This window comes from Lycorma delicatula, chromosome 8 (assembly GCF_047948215.1).
Source record: "Lycorma delicatula isolate Av1 chromosome 8, ASM4794821v1, whole genome shotgun sequence".
Classification (NCBI taxonomy): domain Eukaryota; kingdom Metazoa; phylum Arthropoda; class Insecta; order Hemiptera; family Fulgoridae; genus Lycorma; species Lycorma delicatula.
The window spans coordinates 34,104,329-34,126,104 of record NC_134462.1 but is presented as its reverse complement, the minus strand read 5'-3'; the positions used below and the strand labels follow the sequence as shown (position 1 = coordinate 34,126,104).

The window sequence follows — 21,776 nt, the reverse complement described above, 5'->3', positions numbered from 1 at the left end:
TTGTCGACCTAGTTTCTGATTTTGGGTCAAAAGTCTTAGTATCCACCTCTCTCAGACTGTGGAACCCAAGATGCTTTGCGATTATGTTATGGGGATTTCCACGACTGAGTGATACCCTCTTCCGAAACAATTTCATGAACTAAGAAGCCGGTAGGTAGTCTTGAGATCACCGATCAATCAAATATTAACATCAGTCATACGTATTCTTAAACGCTTATTGAGATTATCATTTTCTACAGCTTCACATCTTCCTTTAAACTTGCTGGCCTAGACCTAGGTATTTGATATCCTCAAACTGCGCACACAATCTAATCAAAGTTTTGAAGGGTTTGACGCCCTCCTTCGAGAAAGATTTCTCGATAATACTTTTTACTCTGACATGACGCTAGTGATTAGAAAAACCCGAACACAGAGTCATCTGTAGCGTCATCAAACCAACTCCTGCTCTGTTTAGTCAGTGTGCATTTGTACTTAGAGAGTTTGAGTGTATAATGTTCCCGTTTTAATTGTCTGGGCTACATCTTTATCCCACGCGACTGATTGTGTTATGAGTAAGCCTAAGCGCGTCCAATTGCATAATCGGGGTATTTTAGAACTATCGTACAATCCAAGCAGTTCTGATAAAGACGATATCGTCTTGGCGAACAGTGACGATAGAGAAGAAAATGGAATAGAAGAAGAAATTCATTTAGAAGACGAACACACGGCGGGAAATGCTGCGTTCAAGTACACAAGACGAACGATATTTCCAGCGATATTATTCAACAAGTAAATATTGTACTTTCGACGAACAGTCGGTGAAATGTAGCGGTAAATACCTTTTTAAAATATATATCCCTAGCCAGAGGCGGATTTACAAATGTGCTGCCTCTAGGCTGAACGACCGGCCAGCGCTGCCGCCGAGCCGTCACCGTGCGACCCATTACCACCATCGAAAATTGGCCGCCTACGATAATTTACCACCGTAGGCTATAACCTATCTAGCCTCTTTAGAAATCCGCCACCTCCCTAGTAAACCAGGAAAGTATGGAATTAAGGTTTTTGTATTGAACAGATAATTGATTTATCTCAATATCACTTGCTGAAATGTTATTAGAAGAGAAAAACTTGACCTTCGTTGGTGCAATCAGGTCTAACAGGGTTGGTTTACCTGTAGAAATTAGGACAATAAGCAACACAAAGTATATTTGTCAGTTTTTGCTCCCTATAAAAAAAAGGCTGCTATTTCACAAAGAAAAACAAAGCATTGGTCTTACTGTCTACAATGCACAATGAACAAAAAATTGATGAAAGTGGAGACATGCAGAAACCAGAAATAATGACCTTCTACAATCAAACCAAAGTTGGTGTTGAAGTTGTGGTGGATGAAATGTGTGCTATGTTTGACATGACATGATGGAACACTAAATGTTAGCCTATGGTCCTTTTCTTTGATCTTCTAATTATTGCCACAGTTAACACTCAGAGAATTTACAATTTCAATTGTATAAATGAAGGATCCTCAATGCCTAGAAGAGAATTCCTGAACCAGCTTGCTTGGGAGCTTCTTCATCCCCAAATAAGAAAATATTTGGATTCTCCACCCTTTCCAACTGATATGAAGAGCCAAGCTAGAAGGATTCCAAGTATTCAAGAGCCCAAGTTTTAGCCTTTTCTTGTGGAAAAGGCTAAAGTAAGAGGTCGTTGCTTCATGCGTGGCAGAGTGTGACAGATCAACCAGGAACTCTTGTCAGCTATATGGCAACAAAATTTGTCCAGAACATTCTGCTGTTGTTTGCCACTCCTGTATCGACAATCACTAAAGGAGGTTTGGAAACATGTAGGTGTAAAACGTACAAGTGGACCGTACAATGGACTACATGTGTAGCCCAATTCAGTTTGAAATCGTCAAGACTATTTAAAATTCAAAATGAATTGTTCAACCCCATAACATGGGATTATGCAGAATGTACAATTCATTAAATTTATATTTGGTTACTCTTTGTGGTGAAAAAAAACTTTATTATAGTTTTAGAAAAATACTTGAAGGTCCTTTCTGTTCTGTAAAGATAAGTCTTAGTTTTGAATATATAAATGATACTAATATTGATTCTCATTAAACAGGGGATAGGTATTAGTAGTTATCACCATATTATGGTTTATTTTTTTAATAAATAAATTAACCTACATTCTAATTAGGCAAAAATTATAATTGTAATTGTAGATTTTAATTTTAGAGATTCATTTAAAAAATTACTGTTTTCTAACTATATTGTGTTTCCCAAATTTGCGATTTCTTGATAAAAATTTTATGTACGTAGAATATTTTTCTATTTTTTTTTTTCAATTTTAGGCAATCTGTTACTTAATTTCATGTATTTTTCAATTGTTACAGTATGAGCTGTATGTATCAGATGAAGAAGGAGAGTTAATCAGAGTTGATATTCAAGTGGTTGATATTAATGATAATCCTCCTCTGTTGGAACGGCCTCTTTATCGTACTCAAATCACTGAAGAAGATGATCGCAACTTACCAAAACGAGTACTTCAGGTAATATTTATTATTTTGTTATATGTTGGCATTAAAAGTCAGTATATATAATTGAAACTTGACCATTTTTTCAAATCCACCTAGTTACTTTGAATATTTTTATAGTTTGATTATATAGTTTGCTTATTACAATTGATTAACTGAATTATCCACTGAATTTTATTACAATTCTATCTATGTAAAAGTAAAAAACTCTCGTATCAAAATTGTGAAAAAATATATCCTTTATTTTTTTTATTTTATTATTTTTTTAAAATCCTTGTACAAGGCACTGACACTTTTTTCATTACATTTGCCCAATTGTTGCTTCATATTGGCTGGGTTTATGGTATTTTGTGATATAATAAAAGGGATTTGTGGTTGTAAATAGGCATACAAAAGTTTGCAGATTTACTGAAATTCAACATTCTAATGAATTAATTTAACCGTTTCTTATTAAAATATAATAGGGATTGGTTGAGAGATTTAAATCATATTTCAGAAATCTGTAGGTACTTAATGTGGCTGTTTTGATATTGAGCCCACAGCCCCAAATTAACCCTGGATAATATAACCAGGTTCAAAAATTAATTCAGATAGGAGATTAAGAAGATAGTTTAAGGTATTGTATTGAAAAATTTAAATCTGCTTATCCACATTGTCACCCAGAACTGATTTTTACATGTCAGTTTAAATTTTTACAATGATGACCACTTATTTTCTTTTTAACTGTTACTGTTTTAAGAAAATTTTGAGGTTTCTCATTACTTCCTTATTTTTTTTAATAATTCAGTAATTTGTAAAGGACAGTACTGAAGAATATGATGAACTGTAGTTAGCAGTTATGTAGAAGCCATAATGCAGCATTACTTATGACATGTGAAATATCTGCAAATTCATTTATAAGAAATTCATTTCTGGTGTGTTGTAAGGGTAAGAATAATAATCTTTATTGTAACTATTGCACACTGACTTCTTCTATAACAATGTTTAGTATTTTTTAAATTTTGCAGCTTATCATCTTAACACTCACTTTAACTTTACTGCTTTTAACTGATGTTTTACAAAGCATTGTAAAGTCAGTTGAGTAGACACATATCAGTTAAATGATACATTCAATGCCTGGGATTCTTACGTGGATAGAAATTAGAAACTGATATAGAGTTATTAAGATATCTCTCTCTCTCTCTCTCTCTCTCTCTCTGTGTGTGTGTGTGTGTGTGTGTGTGTGTGTGTGTGTGTGTGTGTGTGCACATGTGCATGTGTGTGTTCGTTAAGAATATAGTAAATATGTTTATGTTAAAAGAATAGCACAGAATAGAAAGGAATAGAGAATAGCTTTAAACAAGTCAACTGACTTATGACTAGTAAAAAAAGTCTGAAATTGTTTAATTTTTTGTAAATCCCACATTATACTGATAGAGATTTATGAATCACAGCACATTCGAATTTTGTAATATGGTTTTTTAACGTAATCTAAAGCTGTGAGTGTAAAATGAAGTTAGCCTACAAAATAGGCTTCTTTGGTGAGACATCAAACATTAAATCTACCTAGCTAGATATGAATATGTCTAACTGAAGAATCCTGTTTGCTACTACATCTGCATTAGAAATTTGGTAAATTACTATTGGCATATGTGGGTCTAATGTATGTTTTTATGTTTTTGTTTTTTAATTTAAGTAAGTTAACCAAATGTGTAATAACTCAAACTGCCAAGAGAAAATACAGTAATGACCAATATATAAATCAGATAGTTTGATGATATCAGTAGCCTTTAGTGTTATTATTTTCTTACATTACTATACATAAATATTATATATATATATATATATATCACATTATTATAAACAGTTTACCTTTTAAGCTTATTTGCATTTTTATTAGTTGGCGAGAGGGGAGGGGAACTTCTATGAATGTCGTAAAACTGTTTTGGATCTGGATTTAATTAATGAGCCCTTAAATTTTTATATATATTAATAAAAATTAAGAATAAAATCTTCAATATAACAATACATAATACAAATAAATTATTTTGTTATTTTATAATAATATACTTTTTAATGTTGCTTAATTATCTTAATAATTTTTCATATTTTAGGTATATTAGATAAAAGAGGCTTTTTATATTAACTGTTCAAGAGTGTTAATATTTTAAAAAAAGTTGGCACTTTTTATGTTTTACATTTTAACAAAGACTTGAATAGTGGTTGTAATATTTTCAGGATAACTGAATATAATATGAATAACTAGACATGGGAAACTCACAATTGTCAATTTGTCTATTCTTCTTGTTTAATTTCTAACACATATTAATGCAGTTTAATAATTATGTAAGATATATTTGTTATTTTATCTATTTCATTAATTATTTGAGTAAACTTTATTACAAAATTTTAAGTTTGTAAAAATGTTTGTTAGGCTTATATAAACTATTCTGACCAAAGTTTCAATACGGAAAAAACAAAGGTAATTCTGTTATTTCTTTTTTAATTAAAAAAAAATATATATATCAAAAGATAAATATGTAAATTACTATTGTACTAACCTGAATTATCAGTATATGGAAAACTTTATGTTATTTAAATGGATGTTTAACATACGCATCTAGTAACTGTGGAGGTTGTGGTTTTTATGATTTCGGGTTGTTGGTTTGTGATATATTAAGATGGAGGTCATATATACAATATTTAAACCACCTGCTGCAAAAAGGGATGAATATTGTAGGGTCAGCAATCTCTGAAAATTCAAATACGAAAACTTCTACCATATTTGACTAGGCTTAAATATCTTTAAAAAAAAGATTTATTCAACTTCTTGTTATTTATTAGCATATTTTTTCTTGATCATTTTTTTAATGTATATAAATGTATATATATTTCAGTTCTAGCAAAGAAGTTAATTAACACATAAGAAGTTAAGTTCACACATAATGAAAAAGAAAAAAAAAGAAAAGTGAAGAAATATAAGAAATACATATATATATATGTATATATATATATATATTTTTTTTTTTTTATCTGTGAAAGTAAAGAATAATTTCATTACTAAAATTGAAATCATAGAATAATTGAAACAGGTGTTTGTAAAATTGAAGCAAAGAATCTCATGACCATTCTGAAAATTGCTTCCATTAATCAAACAATATAATATAAAATTATTTTAGTAAAAACTTTTTCTATTATTGCAGAAAACCATAATAATCTTATGAAACACAAAGTAATAATTTATTAACTAGAAGTGCCAATTCTTAGACGTAAAATACTATTTTTAAGAAGCTGGGTTACTACATATATAAGATACTATACATATAAGTAATAATATTAGGTTATCTAAAATGTATTAAGCCTTTAGAGGCCAAAATTGAGAACATATTTATTGTTATTGGAAAATAACTATTTTTTTATGACTTCCTGCCATTTTTCTGGCAACACCATAATCCTGTTACATAGTTCTGTGGTTTTCAGTCAAAAAATTGTGACAGGTGATTTTCACAGGCCTCTTTTGAAACTAATTTGACACCCTTCAGGAAGTTCTGCAGAGACCAAAACAAATGTTAGTCTGATGGTGCCAGATCTGGGCTATTCAATTCATTTGATTCAACTGATTTTCTGGAATTCGTAAAAACAAAACACAGAAGTGAATTGTGTTAAACTAATGTAGAATTAACTTCTGAAAATAGACTAGTTTGAGTGACAAAAAGAATGTGATTATGTACAGTTTGTTTAAAATGATTACATGATATTGCAGCTCAAATGAAGATCAACATTAAAGCAAGTACAGATTACAGGTGTTTTTTTTACGAAGAGATAATGTTTTTAGAAACATGTCGTTTTAAATTAATAATATTTAAAAGATCATTAACAGAGTAATATTAGTTGTGAAAAAAAAAATTTAATAAATTGGAAAGATGTTTAAAATGGATTGGTAATTTAAAAAAAAAAAATATTAACATAAGCATATTTAGAACATTTATCACTTGTCAAAGTATGGTGTTGAGTTACATGAAATACTGGTAGTTCTATTGCCGGTTTGATAGATATCTGAATTGATATTTTAGGAATAAATGTCTAAGTGTTTTTTAGTGTAAGTATTACATTTGTAAATATAAATGCACAGATGGATATACCACAATTTTTAATTTACTAAAGAGTTGTATGATTCTTATTTAGAGGCATAAATCATTATCTGATAACTAATAGTTTTATCTCTAAAAATTATTTTGAATTTTTGAAAGAACCATCCTCAGAAGATCAGATTTCAGCTGGGAATACATTAGGCATAATAAATAATTACTAATGATAAGAGGTAAGTATGATAAATATAAGTGGGACCAGGTCAAGCATGCCTATCCCTTCCATGTCCTTAACATTTTACCTAAGGAGCTGTAGAAGTTATTTACTTATTGCATTTGGAAAAATATTTTGTAAAAGATATTTATTGTCCATTTTGTTTTTTTATGCTTTGAATAAAATATGCTAGCTAAGTTAATACTAGCTGCAGGGCATGCCTCTGCAGATAGGCCCTTTGGGCGGCGTCTCATAATGCTATTATTAGGTGCCCAAAATTGATTACTTGTATAAAATTTTTTTTTTTTTTTTTTTCTAATGATAATACAAAACTAACCTTCTGACAAAATATCAATGGATTCTGATGACCAAAAATGTTGAATAATATGCCACCTTCGTTTAATACCTCAGTTAGGGTTAATTATTCTAAATATTTTATTATTCACTGATTCATTCAAATAAGTAAGTCTTTATTTTGTTTGTAATTTAAATTATTTTTATTATGATCTTTGAACTTGTAATTCATATATATAACATATTATTGTATTAATTAATTATTCATTTGTAATAAACACATGTTGAGTCTTTGAAGGATGGAACAAGACTGACTAACAATAGAGCGTTAGACAAATTCATTTAATAAGAGTAACAAAAAAAATTAGAATTTATAAAGAGTAAGAAAAAAGTGAAAAATCTTTATTTTTACAATTAAAAAAGAAGGAAATGAAACCTGAGTCATAAAATAAATAATCAATTTTATGAAGAAAAATAATCACAGAAATAAAAAGATATATTATTAGTATATATTTCACGTATATAAATATATATATATACACTATATCTAAATATAATAATACAATAAGTATACACCTGACCACCATGAGACATCTACTAATGAATCAAGATTTTCTGCTAGTGATCTGTACATTCCAGTGCTAAGCTGAGGAGCAAGCACACACAGACAGACAAACACATATAAATGCCCTTTAGTAGAGTAGGATAGCATAGCAAGTATTTCATTACATTAATCAATTCTTTTATTTCATTGAAAGTTCAAACAAATATAGTTTATGTGTAAAGTCAAATAATAGTTTAATTTAAACAAACTGTAAACTATAGTTTAATTTTATTAAATATAAATATCTGGTGTTTATCAATTTTTTCCAGGTTACAGCAATTGATGGTGATAAGGACAGACCCCAAAACATTGTTTACTTTCTCTCTGGACCAGGAATCGATCCTGATAATCCTGCAAATAGTAATTTCTATATTAATAAACAGACTGGAGAAATATTTGTAAGAAAGGTACTTATTATTTTTTTTATTATACTTCAGAATGATTGTCCAGTATAGTTCTTAATATTTAGTTAGATTATATTTGCTTCACAGTTTTTACATCACAGTTTTTAATTAACCAGTAACATTTTATATTCATTAACAAAGAAACTATAGGTTTTTTACTAACAGTAGAATTTTATCAGTAATAAAATGCGATGAGGCTTTACACAGAGAAGTAATTAGTTCCTATTGTTTCTATTTGTGCAATACCAATAATGGTTTCTATCTTGTGTTTATTTAACTGACATATGTAAATAAACTAGTTTTCCACTACTAAAATATAATTAAAATAATAATTAAAAAAATAAATGCAAAAAATGAAATACTTTTTGTTTTTTTTCCTGTTTTGTAGTTAAAAAATGATGTTAAAGAACAATTTAGATTTGGAGTAACAGTACAAGGTGAAAAGATAAAGATGCTACGATTTGCTGATGATATAGTAATTCTAGCCAAGAGTAAAAAGGATTTAGAAGAAACAATGAACGGCATAGATGAAGTCCTACGCAAGAACTATCGTATGAAAATAAACAAGAACAAAACAAAAGTAATGAAATGTAGTAGAAATAACAAAGATGGACCACTGAATGTGAAAATAGGAGGAGAAAAGATTATGGAGGTAGAAGAATTTTGTTATTTGGGAAGTAGAATTACTAAAGATGGACGAAGCTGGAGCGATATAAAATGCCGAATAGCACAAGCTAAACGAGCCTTCAGTAAGAAATATAATTTGTTTACATCAAAAATTAATTTAAATGTCAGGAAAAGATTTTTGAAAGTGTATGTTTGGAGTGTCGCTTTATATGGAAGTGAAACTTGGACGATCGGAGTATCTGAGAAGAAAAGATTAGAAGCTTTTGAAATGTGGTGCTATAGGAGAATGTTAAAAATCAGATGGGTGGATAAAGTGACAAATGAAGAGGTATTGCGGTTAATAGATGAAGAAAGAAGCATTTGGAAAAATATAGTTAAAAGAAGAGACAGACTTATAGGCCATATACTAAGGCATCCTGGAATAGTCGCTTTACTATTGGAAGGACAGGTAGAAGGGAAAAATTGTGTAGGCAGGCCACGTTTGAAATATGTAAAACAAATTGTTGGGGATGTAGGATGTAGAGGGTATACTGAAATGAAACGACTAGCACTAGATAGGGAATCTTGGAGAGCTGCATCAAACCAGTCAAATGACTGAAGACAAAAAAAAAGTTAAAAAAATATATGTAAATGAAAGTTATTAAGAAAAAAGAAAGTTTTGCATGTATAAAAACAGCTTTCTTAAAAAAGCTGGTATATGTTTAATTCTTTAAATTAAACATATACTGTTTTTTTAATTTTTCACTTTCTTAGCTGTTATAACACTATGTAGTAGATCAGCGTTTCTCAACCTGGGGGTTGCAACTTCCACAAGGGGGATATGAAATGGGGTTGTGAAGTCAGCCTACAACTTTCCATGTAAACAATAATGAAATCATTTTATGAAAAAAAATCATTTCTTATAAGCATTTGACTTACATCTTAAAAGTACACATGTAAAGAAAATAAATTAATGAGATGGTTGCATTTGTTTTTCATTTAAAAGTTTCTCCATATGTGGTTCTATGTTATAAACACACAAAAGCAAATAGTTTTCAAGTGATAAAAGATGATCCTATGTTTAGTTTTTAGTGCATTCATAGATGATAAACTCTTTTCAAAGAGTTAAGACATGACAAAATGGATTAATACTTTCATTGCTTCTGTGACTTAATTTCCATATTCACTTTGATGAGCAATCTAAACTTTGATGAGGATCTACATTTTCAGATATGAACTGAAATTGTAACATTTTGTTGACATACATTTTGATGAGCTATTCATAAGTCTCAACTGGTTACATAACAGCTGCAACAACATTTTCATTAAAGGGTTTCAGTACCTGTATCTTAGAGAAATTACTTTCTGCCAATTGAATTTTTAGCTTGTGTAAATGCATCTTCATGCTATCCAACCTGTGGTAAATAATAGAGTCTTCTGCATCCAAATTTTTCTCAATATAATCAGAAATGAATGGAAACATAAAAATTTTTACTTTGAAGGCAAATAATCCATATATCAAACTTCTTAATGAAAGCATGAACTTTGTCATTAATAAAAACTGACACATCCTTGTAAATTCATATTCAAATCGATTTAAATGCGAAAATAGATCAGGTAAGTAAATCAATAGCAACTTATACTCATTGTTCTGTAAAAACATTGAGAATAATATTTGTTTATCCTGGAAAAGTATTATTAATTCATCTCTCAATTAAGAAAGCAGATTTTTTTTTCAATTCTTTTGCTTCTTCCATGCCTATTTAAACCTTAGCAATATGAGGTTTTCTGCAACTGTATGGAGTTTGGGCATCTTAGCTACTCAATGCTACAAGTAATATGCTTCAATGTAATTTTATCAGTATGGCTTTATTTACAAATTGAAGCTTGTTGATTTCTCAAAGAAAGTAATTTTTTTTCAAACAATTCCAAGGGTTTGCTTTTATGATGTGGATTTTTAGTTGACAAGTGTCAAATTAATTTTGATAGTTTCGTGCTTTCATTGAAGAGGACTTGAAAGAAAACAACATGCTGTGGCTTTCCATCCACTGACATAAAACCATAACACATTTATCCATTTTGTATAAGAATCTAATTGAGAAAAGAAAAAAAACAGTTACATTATTTGACAGCACACTAAAATCCGAAACTTCAGTTATTATTTTCAATGAATCTATGCTTTTAAAACCTTAAAATAAGGCACTAGATGCACACATTGCATTCAAAATTAAACTGACTTTTTGCAATCCCTTATGTTATGCCTCTTTTATACTGCTGACAGGACAATATGTTCAAATGTATCTTATGCATCTTCAACTATGACACTCTCACAACAAATTATGCAAGCAGACCAAATTGCAAGGAGCATGTATATATCAAGTTGGAACTGGTAAATTGCTCATGTTTGTATACTTCATACATGCATGTTCATACACGTTGCTATCAATACAGCTAAATAGTTTTAACTAGGTTTCATTGGAAGGTCACAAAATATTCATTATAAATATTTTTTTTTTACTATTTGGTAGTTATGGAGCTAAAAGGTTGAGAATCACTGTAGCAAATGAAAAGTATTGCTAAAGATTAAAAAAATTTACCACTTTCAACAAGTTTTTTTTATTATTTCTCATTATTCTGAGGTCCTTGAGTTCAAATATACTAAAGCTGTTGTTGCAAAATTTTCTCTCTCTCTCTCTCTCTCTCTCTCTCTCTCTCTCTCTTTATCTCTCTTTCTCTGTGTGCGCTCACGTGTTAAGATCAGTTGCCCCAATAAAATATTATTCTGTTATTTTTTTTGAAATACTTTTTTATAAAATTTACAAAAGTTCAATAGTTATTAATGGGTGTAACATAAATATGCAAATTTTGCAAACGATTTTGTATAACTGTAATCCAGCTGTACTGTAACAACTTTATGTATTTTTATATAATTTTTTGTATTTGCAGAACTTGTATGTATTTTCTATGAAAACCATAGTTCATTTGTACTATATTATTCATAATTATATTTCCAGATTTTGCTGTAAAAAAAAAATTATTCTAGTAATATTACTCTACAGTAGTACACTTCTATGTATTTTACAAAGATTTTGTGAGTTCTATCTAACATAATTCTACTGAACTACTTTAGATTTTTATGAATGTATTCTTGAAAATTGCATCAATTAGTTTGCATAGTCTATCAAACGAAATTTTATAACACGTCAGTATAACATTAATTATTGTCAATTGTAAAATACATTTTTACTTTTTTTCTCCAGATACTCTTAGCTGAAATATGTAAAGATGCACATTACGATATATACAGGTGTGTGAGAAAAGTAATGAGATTGGTAACACTGCGAGCGATCTGGCAATACTGTATCTACTGGTCTGTGCTAGACCAGTTTGTTCATTCCTTCCATATGCTCAGTACGAGTTTCAACTCCCTTCAGCCAACACATTATTTATGACAGCGCCATTAGTGAAGTTGTGTTTTTGTTGTTTGTTACAAAAATAGAGCATCGGAATTTAGAGTGACGTTGTGCAATCAAGTTTTGTGTTAAACTTGGGGAATCTGAGAGTGCGACTTTTGAAAAGTTGAAACAGGCCTATGGACAACATTGCTTATCAAGAGTACAAGTTTTCCGCTGGCACAAATCATTTTTGGAAGGCTGAGAACACATTGATGATCAACCTCGCTCAGGGAGACTTTAAACTTCAAAATCTGACAAAAACGTTGAGCGGGTGAGGGTTCTTGTGAGATCAGACCATCGTTTAACAATAAGGATGATGAGTGAACAGTTAAATTTGAACACTTTCATCGTACATCAAATTTTGACAGACAATTTGGACATGCGAAAGGTTTGTGCGAAATTGGTGCCGAAAAACCTCACAACAGAACAAAAGGACAATTGAAGAAACGTGTGCATTGATCTTCTTGAGAGGATTGACAATGACCAATAATTCTTCAATTGTGTGATCATAGGTGATAAATCCTGGATATTTGAGTACGATCCTGAAACAAAGCGGCAAAGCGAAGAGTAGCACACTCCGTCATCTCCTTGACTGAAAAAATGTTGAATGAGCAACTCAAAGATCAAAACCATGCTGATTTGCTTTTTTTGACAGTAGGGGTATTGTGCATAAAGAATTTGTTACTTCAGGACAAACTGTCAACCGAGTCTTTTACAAAGGTGTCCTTGAAAGGCTCAGAAAAAGAGTGATTCACATGAGACCAGACATTGCAAACAAGTGGATGCTTCATTATGACAATGTCCCGTGTTACATGGCCATTTCCATCACGGAATTTTTGACTTCAAAATGTATTCCTACTGTTCCTCAACCCCCCCCTACTCACCTGATTTGAGTCCTTGTGACTTTTTCATTTTCCCGAAATTGAAACATGTCTTAAAAGGATGTCATTTTGGAACTCTGGAGAACATTCAAAAGACTGTGAAAGCCCTACCAGTTGAAGCCTTCCAGCGCTGCTACTAGGAGTGGGAACAACGACTCCGCTGGTGTATAGCTGCCAAAGGGAACTACTTTGAAGGGAATAATATTGTTGTTTGAAAAAAATAAAAACTTGCGTAAGTAAGAAGTCAGTCTCATTACTTTTCTTACATACCTCATATTAATGTATTTTTTAAATGTTTTTAATAAAAAGTTAATTTATTAATTATTCAGTAATTTATTGATATATGTGAATTCTTTTGTTTTTTTTTTCTTGTTTAGCCTCTGGATAGAGATGAACCTACTGGTCGCCCTCAATGGCGATTTACTGTTTTTGCCCAAGATGAAGGTGGAGAAGGTTTGGTTGGCTATGCTGATATTCAAATTAATCTTAAAGATATTAATGATAATGCTCCTATTTTTCTTCAACCAATTTATTACGGAAATATCACTGAAAATGGAACTGCAGGTATTAATTTACAATGTACTCTTATGATTAAACAGAATAAGAGAAATATTTCATAACATTATACTTAGTTATATTATCACACACATTTGATTGGTCTTAGCAAATAGAATACTTTAATCAAAATTTTTCTATTTTAAGTAAGTGAAAGGTGTCTTTTACAAAATTTTCATTTATTTAATCTAATATATTGAAATTTTTTTTTTTGTGTAAATATAATATATTTTTAAGTTCTGAGGGTAACTTTAGTTAAGAGAAAAATGTTTAAAGATATCTATCAATTTGATGTCTGTCAAAAGATCTATTATCTTAATAAAATAATTAATAAAATAATATTATAAAAATTTACTTCTGAAGTATGCTTTACAAAAATTTTTTTTAAAAGACAAGATGTGCCTGATTCTTTTTGTGCTCATCTCCTTTGAACAATTGAGACCGTGTCTGTCCATGTGTGCTCAGAATGGTGTTAACTTTATAACAACAAATACTTCTCATTGAATACATATTTTTGTGAGCATGGAAGTACAACACACATAATGAAATAACAGTTTTCCATTAGATTTCTAATGGGTTAGATTTCAGGCTACGTTAAATTTATAGTACGCTATACCCTGAGATGTTTTAGGTATTACAGAACCATCAGGTTGTAAGGAATATATTTCACTACTTTATTCTAAATCTTGAATACTGTTATTCTTCATTTATTAAAAGTGATTCTGTAATTATTTTATATGATAGTATTTTTATACTTTAGATTTAATTTTCTGTTTAATCTGTAAAGAATTGTAAATTTAATTATTAGCTCTATAGATAATTGGGTATTAGAAGATTTGTTAATATTTTAATGTTTATTTATTCGCTTAGCAATTATTTTTTTTAATGTGGTGTAACAAAGTTGTAATTATTTGCACAATACTTGCAATTAAATGTTTTTTTAATTTGTTTCAAGACTTAACAGATTTTTAATCATGTTACTTTTTAAAAGTATGTTTATTTAATAAAGACCAAATAGATTTTCTCTTTATTTGAAGTCATTTTTTTCTGAATCCTACTTTTAGTATATTAAACATAGGATTTGAGTTTATAAACTTAATATTTTTACTGTTACAAAAAACCTCTGCATATTTAAAAATTAGATTTATGTAGATTATGTTATAAATTATTTTCTTTTTCCATGTAATACTGTTCCTTATTCCTTTTTTACTTAAGTAATTTTGTTATAAATGCATAAACCTGGAGTGTGTGTGTGTGTGTGTGTGTGTGTGTGTGTGTGTGTGTGTGTGTGTGTGTGTGTGTGTGTGTGTGTGTGTGTGTGTGTGTGTGTGTGTGTGTGTGTGTGTGTGTGTGTGTGTGCATGTATGTGTGTTGTAAAGTTGTGTATGAAGTTGTAAAGTTGAATTAAAAGTTATAATAATAAAACTTTATTCTCAACAACTTTAATAAGCGTAAAATCAATTTTTGTTATATAACAATGCATCACCCACTGTAACTGTATGTAGCTTTGAATAAAAAATTATTCTTGAGTATTCTTATAACTTTTATAAGTTATTTTTTTTCAATATTGTTAAATGTGTATTCAAGTTATGTACATTACAAAGTATATGCCTTCCTTCTAATGATGTTTGTGTATTATTTTTTATGTAATGTTAGAAGGAACAGTTCACTGCTCTTTATTGATAAGGAAAGTAAAAAAATGAAATTGTTGTCTTCATATTCCATATACAACATGTTTACAGACACTGTACATTGTGTACAATGAAAATAAAAACTTGCTTGCACCAAGTAGACAGTCACCGTGCATGACATTATATTACTACCTTCTCATAACATTAACCTCATTCAGAAACTTGGTATTCTGCAATAGTGTGTGTAACTATTTTCATAAAGAGAAAAAATCCTTTCAACAATTAAAATTTATCATCATTTTGTTTAATTTCAGACAATAACTTCTTAAAAATACTTAGCTTAGTTATAAATATTTCTTACTGTGTACAGTACAAAAATAGAGTTTATAATTGTAGATTATTATTTCACTCCCTCCGTCGAGTGAATCATAAAATGAATGACCACTTCATACAAATAAAGATTATCAAAATATTTTATTTGAGTTATATTTATATGCACTTGTTGTATTGGGTATTATTAGTATTGTTAATGATGTTTATAGGAAGAAACATCGTAATTAAATAATAGGCCCAAACTGTACAAATTATAATAATTTATTAATAGCTTATACATTTTGTACATATTCATAGAACAGCTAAATAATTTTTTTTTTGCATTGTTACTAATGTTTACTTTTCATTTTCAATAAACTGTTTTTGTTCAATTTTTGGGATGTCCTGGTACAAATGGTATAGTTTTTCCCTTTTGTAATGTGTGGCGTGTTAGTTAATATTTTGTATGTATTAATGAATTCATATGTTTGTTAGTGGATGTTTTTCTGCAATGCAGAATTTAAATTCATAGTTAAGAATCAAAAGCTCTGCAGTCAAGCTCATGAAATAATTAATAACGTATATGATTCTGTGACAAAAAAAAAGCTATAAGTTAGAAAAATTGGAAGATTATAAACATTTATGAATTCAAAAATGTGAAGAAAGAACTGCTGCAGCTTGTGGGATTTCAAGGTCATTAGTTCAAGAACTAAAAAAAAAAAAACAAGTTGTTCTTAAATCTAAATTGCATTTTTGCTCAATCAACCCACCTGAAAAGTGTAAACAACATTGAAAACCAGTATAATGGATTAAAAAGCTTTGATCAACATATTGTTGGAATTATAGTTAACAAGTTTCAAGCAAAATATTATGAACTGTCTACATTAAATAAATTAAGCGAAGAACTTCAAAAGAGTATTGAATTTAAAAGTTCTAGAACTACATTAGCAGCTATCGTGTGAAAGAGTTAGGGTTTAATTGCTGTAAAACTGATAATAATAAGAAACTTGATTGAGAAAGAATACTTCCGATAAAAAAGTTTAGAATATTTAAGAAAAGAAAATTCATTGATTGCTTATTTGGATGAATCGTAAATTTTAACATTACGTTAATTACGTAAATTTTTTAATCACGTTCGACAAAAAATTTGTGGTCAGATGACAGTGATGCAGTTGTAAAAAAACTGCTGATAATGAAGTGATCGATAAATCACAGTTCACTGCTGGAGGAGATATGGGATTCATTCCAAACGCAATTTTAACTTGGAAAATAAAATGAAAAAGTGGTGACTCACGAGAGCATCAACAACAACTTCAATAGCGAGCATCTGAAAAATTAATACCTATCCTTCCCCCGCAGTCAATGATGTTATTGATAATGTGCCGTATCACAATTGACTTCTAGAGAAGCCTCCAAATTCGAATGATAGGAAAAGTGGCATGACTAATTTATTAGAAAAGAATAATATTTCGTTTAATAAAGCAGTATTAAGACCATAATTGTATGACATAATTATACTACATAGAAATTCAAAAATAAAATAAATATTTTGATGAACTTTTAAAAAAAACACAGGCATCAGCTTCTACGACTTCCAGCTCACCATTCTGATTTATATCCAATCGAGATGGTATGGTTGGCTGTGAAATACATGTTGGTAGTAATAACACAACATATTTTTATGTCAGATTTTAAAAAATTAGCAGGAAAAATGACTGAAATGAATTAGCACATTTGGGAAGCCTATTGTGAACATGTAAAAAAAACTAAAATTCAGTATAAGAAGATGGAACTGCTACCTAGTGGTGCGATTCGTTAATGGGTTAGGAGAAAATCAGGGTTAGAAGATCAAAAATTTCACATTTTCAAATTAAAAAACGTGAAATTACGAAGATTATCACGTATTTATAAAAAAAAAAATCCTATATTCAAGTAGGAACATCTATTTCTGTGATATGTAGCTTTATTTCATCAAAATTATTGTTTTCTTATATTTTAAACAATTTTACACATTTTGAAATGTTGAGTTGCGAGTTGGTCCAGGCGTCATTCTACTGACAAACTACTTGATCTTAAAATAATTGATGATTATTATTCTATGATAACAAATAATATTGCATTTTCTATGCTAATTTTTTACTTATAACATTTAATTCCATTTCATCTATCATTTTATGTGCATAACAGAATCAGGATATTCTCACTGAATATGAATTATGAATAATTAGTAGTTATTATGAATATTAAGCAAAGGTATTTAATGTTCGTATATTTTGCTTTCATTTTTTATTTTTGATCAAAATCAATTGATTTTTTTTTTATCAAAATCATATTAAATTATTCTGTTTGTTCAGTAAAATCAAACAACGCTCAATCAACTTTGTTCATAAAAATAATAGAAACAATATTTAATAGGCTTGTTCATTGTAACTTAAGACACTTATGTATGCATATGATGAACACAGTTATGAGTGCACATAGTTAACAGATGTGGTATAGAGGAGATCCAGTAACCAACCCAACCCACTAGGTTGGTCTAGTGATGAACGCGTCTTTGCAAAAGTTGAGAGTACCAATGTTCAAATCCTAGTAAAGGCATTTACTTTTATATGGATTTGAATACTAGGTCGCGGATACCGGTGTTCTTTGGTGGTTGGGTTTCAATTAACCACACATCTCAGAAATGATCAACCTGAGATTGTAAAAGACTGTACTCATATATATCATCCTCATTCATCCTCTGAAGTAATACCTGATGGTGATTCCCGGATGCTAAACAGGAAAAAAAGGATAAGAGGTACATCTTCATCCCGAATGAAGATGAAGTTTTAGTTACATAAAACTAAGACTGATCTTGCAAAACTACCTTGTTTTTACAACATAAAACGGCCTTCATTTCATTGGGAGACTACTAGCTAATCACTGTATTTTATTTTTTATTTACTAACTTACGTATTAGTTTTACATTCCGTTCATATCTTACTTAAAAGAGATAGTTCTTGTTAAAATGATTGTACACTGCATATCTTACAAACAATCTGTAACAGTGTATAATAATACACTGTTTTCAATATAACTTTTTCAATACCTTTTGTTTAAAATTTTTAACTTCTGTAATGACAAATCGACCGATTATAATTGTATAAAAACATTTTATAAATATTTCAATACGTCTTACTAATCATTGTCAGTGATTATTGCTGTTTTTATATTGGTGTCGGGTAATGTTACTAGTAGGTTTTATTTTTTTAATTATGCAGACACGTGTAAAAATGTTGTCAAAAAGTATGTGAATGGTTTGAACTGTGTCTTATGCTCGATGTTATGTGTTTTTTGTATGTGTATATATTTATTTAATATTCCTGCACACTTTGTTTTGTAGTTTTATTTATTTATTATCTAATTATAAAAAAAGCACAAGATTCGAGTCATTCAAATATAAACCAGAATTTATTTACATAGCTTAATTGTATTAAATAAAATAGCAAATAAATAATCTTATTTTTCTATAGTTTCCTTCAACAGAAATACATTTTCTCTTAACTTTAACTCTTAACCTTGGAAACATCTCTGCGGAATAGATAACACACAACCTTGCTGTTTTTGATCAAATAAAGCAAAATTTATTTTATAGGGAATTTAGTATTTTAATTGAAGTTTATTATGTCTCGGAACATGATACCCAAGTACAGGGATAAATAAACTTTTCGCAAATTTCAATTCTTTTTTCCTTATTTACACTTATACATATCATCTTCATTCATCCTCTGAAGTATAATACCTTATGGTGGTTCTAGAGGCTTTGTTATGGACAATTCTTCGCAGTGTGGAACTGGTCTCATTGCAGATTGCAAGTCAAACCAATGGGTTGGTCTAGTGGTGAACGCATCTTCACAAATCAGCTGATTTGGAAGTTGAGAGTTCCAGCGTTCAAGTCTTAGTAAAGGCAGTTACTTTTATATGGATTTGAGTACTAGATCATGGATACTGATATTCTTTGGTGGTAGGGTTTCAATTAACTACACTTCTCAGGAATGGTCGAACTGAGACTGTTCAAGACTACACCTCATTTACACTCATACATATATTCCTCATTCAACCTGTGAAGTAATACCTAACGGTAATTCTTGGAGGCTAAACAGGAAAAAGGAAGATTGCAATTTAGGGTATACCAATGTTTGTTTTGGTTTTGACATAATTCCTTTAATGTTTTTTTTTTAGCAGAAATAACAGAATAGTGATCTTTGAGTTCCCTCCAAATCATATGGATAGCAAACGGCATATGGTATGTGCCATTTTTCCATGCAGTGAGAAGCCTAGAACACAATAAACAGCAGATATGTGGGGGCCAGGCCCTTGTTTGGTCCCCGACTTTACATCCAAAATAAAGTTCATAACCTTTTTTTCTAATGGAGTAAGGTTTTGCTTTTGGGACTTGAGTGTCACTTCGCAATATACGTAACAAACATTGTTAGGATGATTTAAACAAACTCTAGGCATTTTGTTACTGACTGGCTCACACAGCACTCTCAATGATGTGGTTACTGCTTCCTACTATCTCACAACTGGCATCATTCTGATTAATGTTTGCTACACTAGATCATATTTGTAAATGTCTATATACGTATGAACCTGCACAACAGTAGCAGCACTACTCTTTGAGTTAGCTCATTTGGTTCCATTATATTTATAATGCTTTAGTAGCTTTTACTTGACAATGGACAAATGGACGAAACATTTTAAAATATTAAAAAAAATTAAAATAAAATACTGTGGGTGATGGAGAAATTCTGAATACATATTTGAAAACAGGATTAAAATACTGCATTAAGTTCATTTATTGGTACATGTGAGACAAAAATCATGTTGACGTGTGTTACTTATTTCTTCTTAAGTTAATTTTAAAGTTTTTTTATCTTAATTTTCATTGTTCCAAACATCAAACACTTTTGACCCACAACTGTCACATTTCCATTCTTTAAAGCAATATGCTCCTTACCGAGCACTTGAAATGTTTCTTCTAAAATATTTTAACATCGTATTCAGTTATATATCTTTTAAGCTAATTGTTCTTTTCCCTTAGAATCTTTTAACATTTTTTTTTTTAAACTTCTTGAATATCCTGTGATTTGTACTAAAACTAATAAAAGTGTCTAGATTCCATTTAATTTCTATAAAAAACAAAATAAGACAGAAAAAATTAAAACAAAAATTTTAATTTGATTAAATAAACAAATAAAATAATACATGCTTGTACAAACTAAAATGTTTCAGCTTGTAAAGTTTCATAATGTAAATACAATTAAACATTTTTTACTTTTGATTTTACAACATAAATTTTTACAATAAATTTTCATCAATGAACTCTGCACTTTCAGTAATGATTTGAAGTCTTGAGGAATTGCATAGTACACTGGAAATACCACAAAAAATGTAGTAATTTTCATGTATTTTTTTTTTCATTTGTAGATTATACTAAAAATTTGGCAATTTTGATGTATTAGTTTACATTGTATGATTGTTTAAAAATATTTTAAATTAAGATTTCTGCAGCATAGGTGATTAAAGTTTTAGATGACAGTACAATTAACAGGAAAAGTGATAAAAATGTGAATAATGTTCGAAATGTAGTTCTGATGGCAATTACGAAGAGTATAAGAAATAATAAAAAAACAATGTCTATTACAATTTTGTTGAACATTTTTAAAAAATCAAATAACTTACCAAAAGATATATTTAATAAAATTATTTTTTAATTTACATATTATTAAAAAATAATATGTAAATTTTCTTTTTTATGTTACTTTCTTATTAAATTAAATTGTAATATTTTCCTATTTGATAGACAGAGAAATACAAGTTTTTCTTTTTTGATTGAATAAGAACTTTTTTAATAATATTTTATGTTGATATGGAATTAAACTAACAATGATATATAAAACATTTTTAATTTTATAAATAAATTTTTATTGATTATTTTATATTACTTAGCAGTTGTAATGCAATCATATTCATTAATTATTTTGCACGCACTGATAGAGTACTTTTTTAAGTTATCAGCTGATGGACTGATTAAAATATTATTCTCCATTACTCTGATCAACCAAATTGGTTTAATCCTATCATTCTTACTACATCTTACATCCTCGTGTACTCTTTCTAACTTTTAGTTTTTTTATCTTCCTCTATTGACTTTATCCTTTACCACTTTACCCTGCACTATTAAATCAAATTGCCT

General features: G+C 29.3%; 1 protein-coding gene across 1 annotated transcript in view; it reads left to right on the top strand.

Moving 5' to 3' along the window:
• Positions 1-21,776, top strand: part of LOC142329197 (neural-cadherin-like) — a 238,817-nt gene that overhangs the window by 151,461 nt on the left and 65,580 nt on the right. The window contains exons 3-5 of the mRNA XM_075373595.1: positions 2,375-2,530; positions 7,964-8,101; positions 13,418-13,604. Of these exons, the coding sequence (XP_075229710.1) occupies positions 2,375-2,530; positions 7,964-8,101; positions 13,418-13,604 (481 nt within the window). The remainder of the gene's footprint in view (positions 1-2,374; positions 2,531-7,963; positions 8,102-13,417; positions 13,605-21,776) is intronic.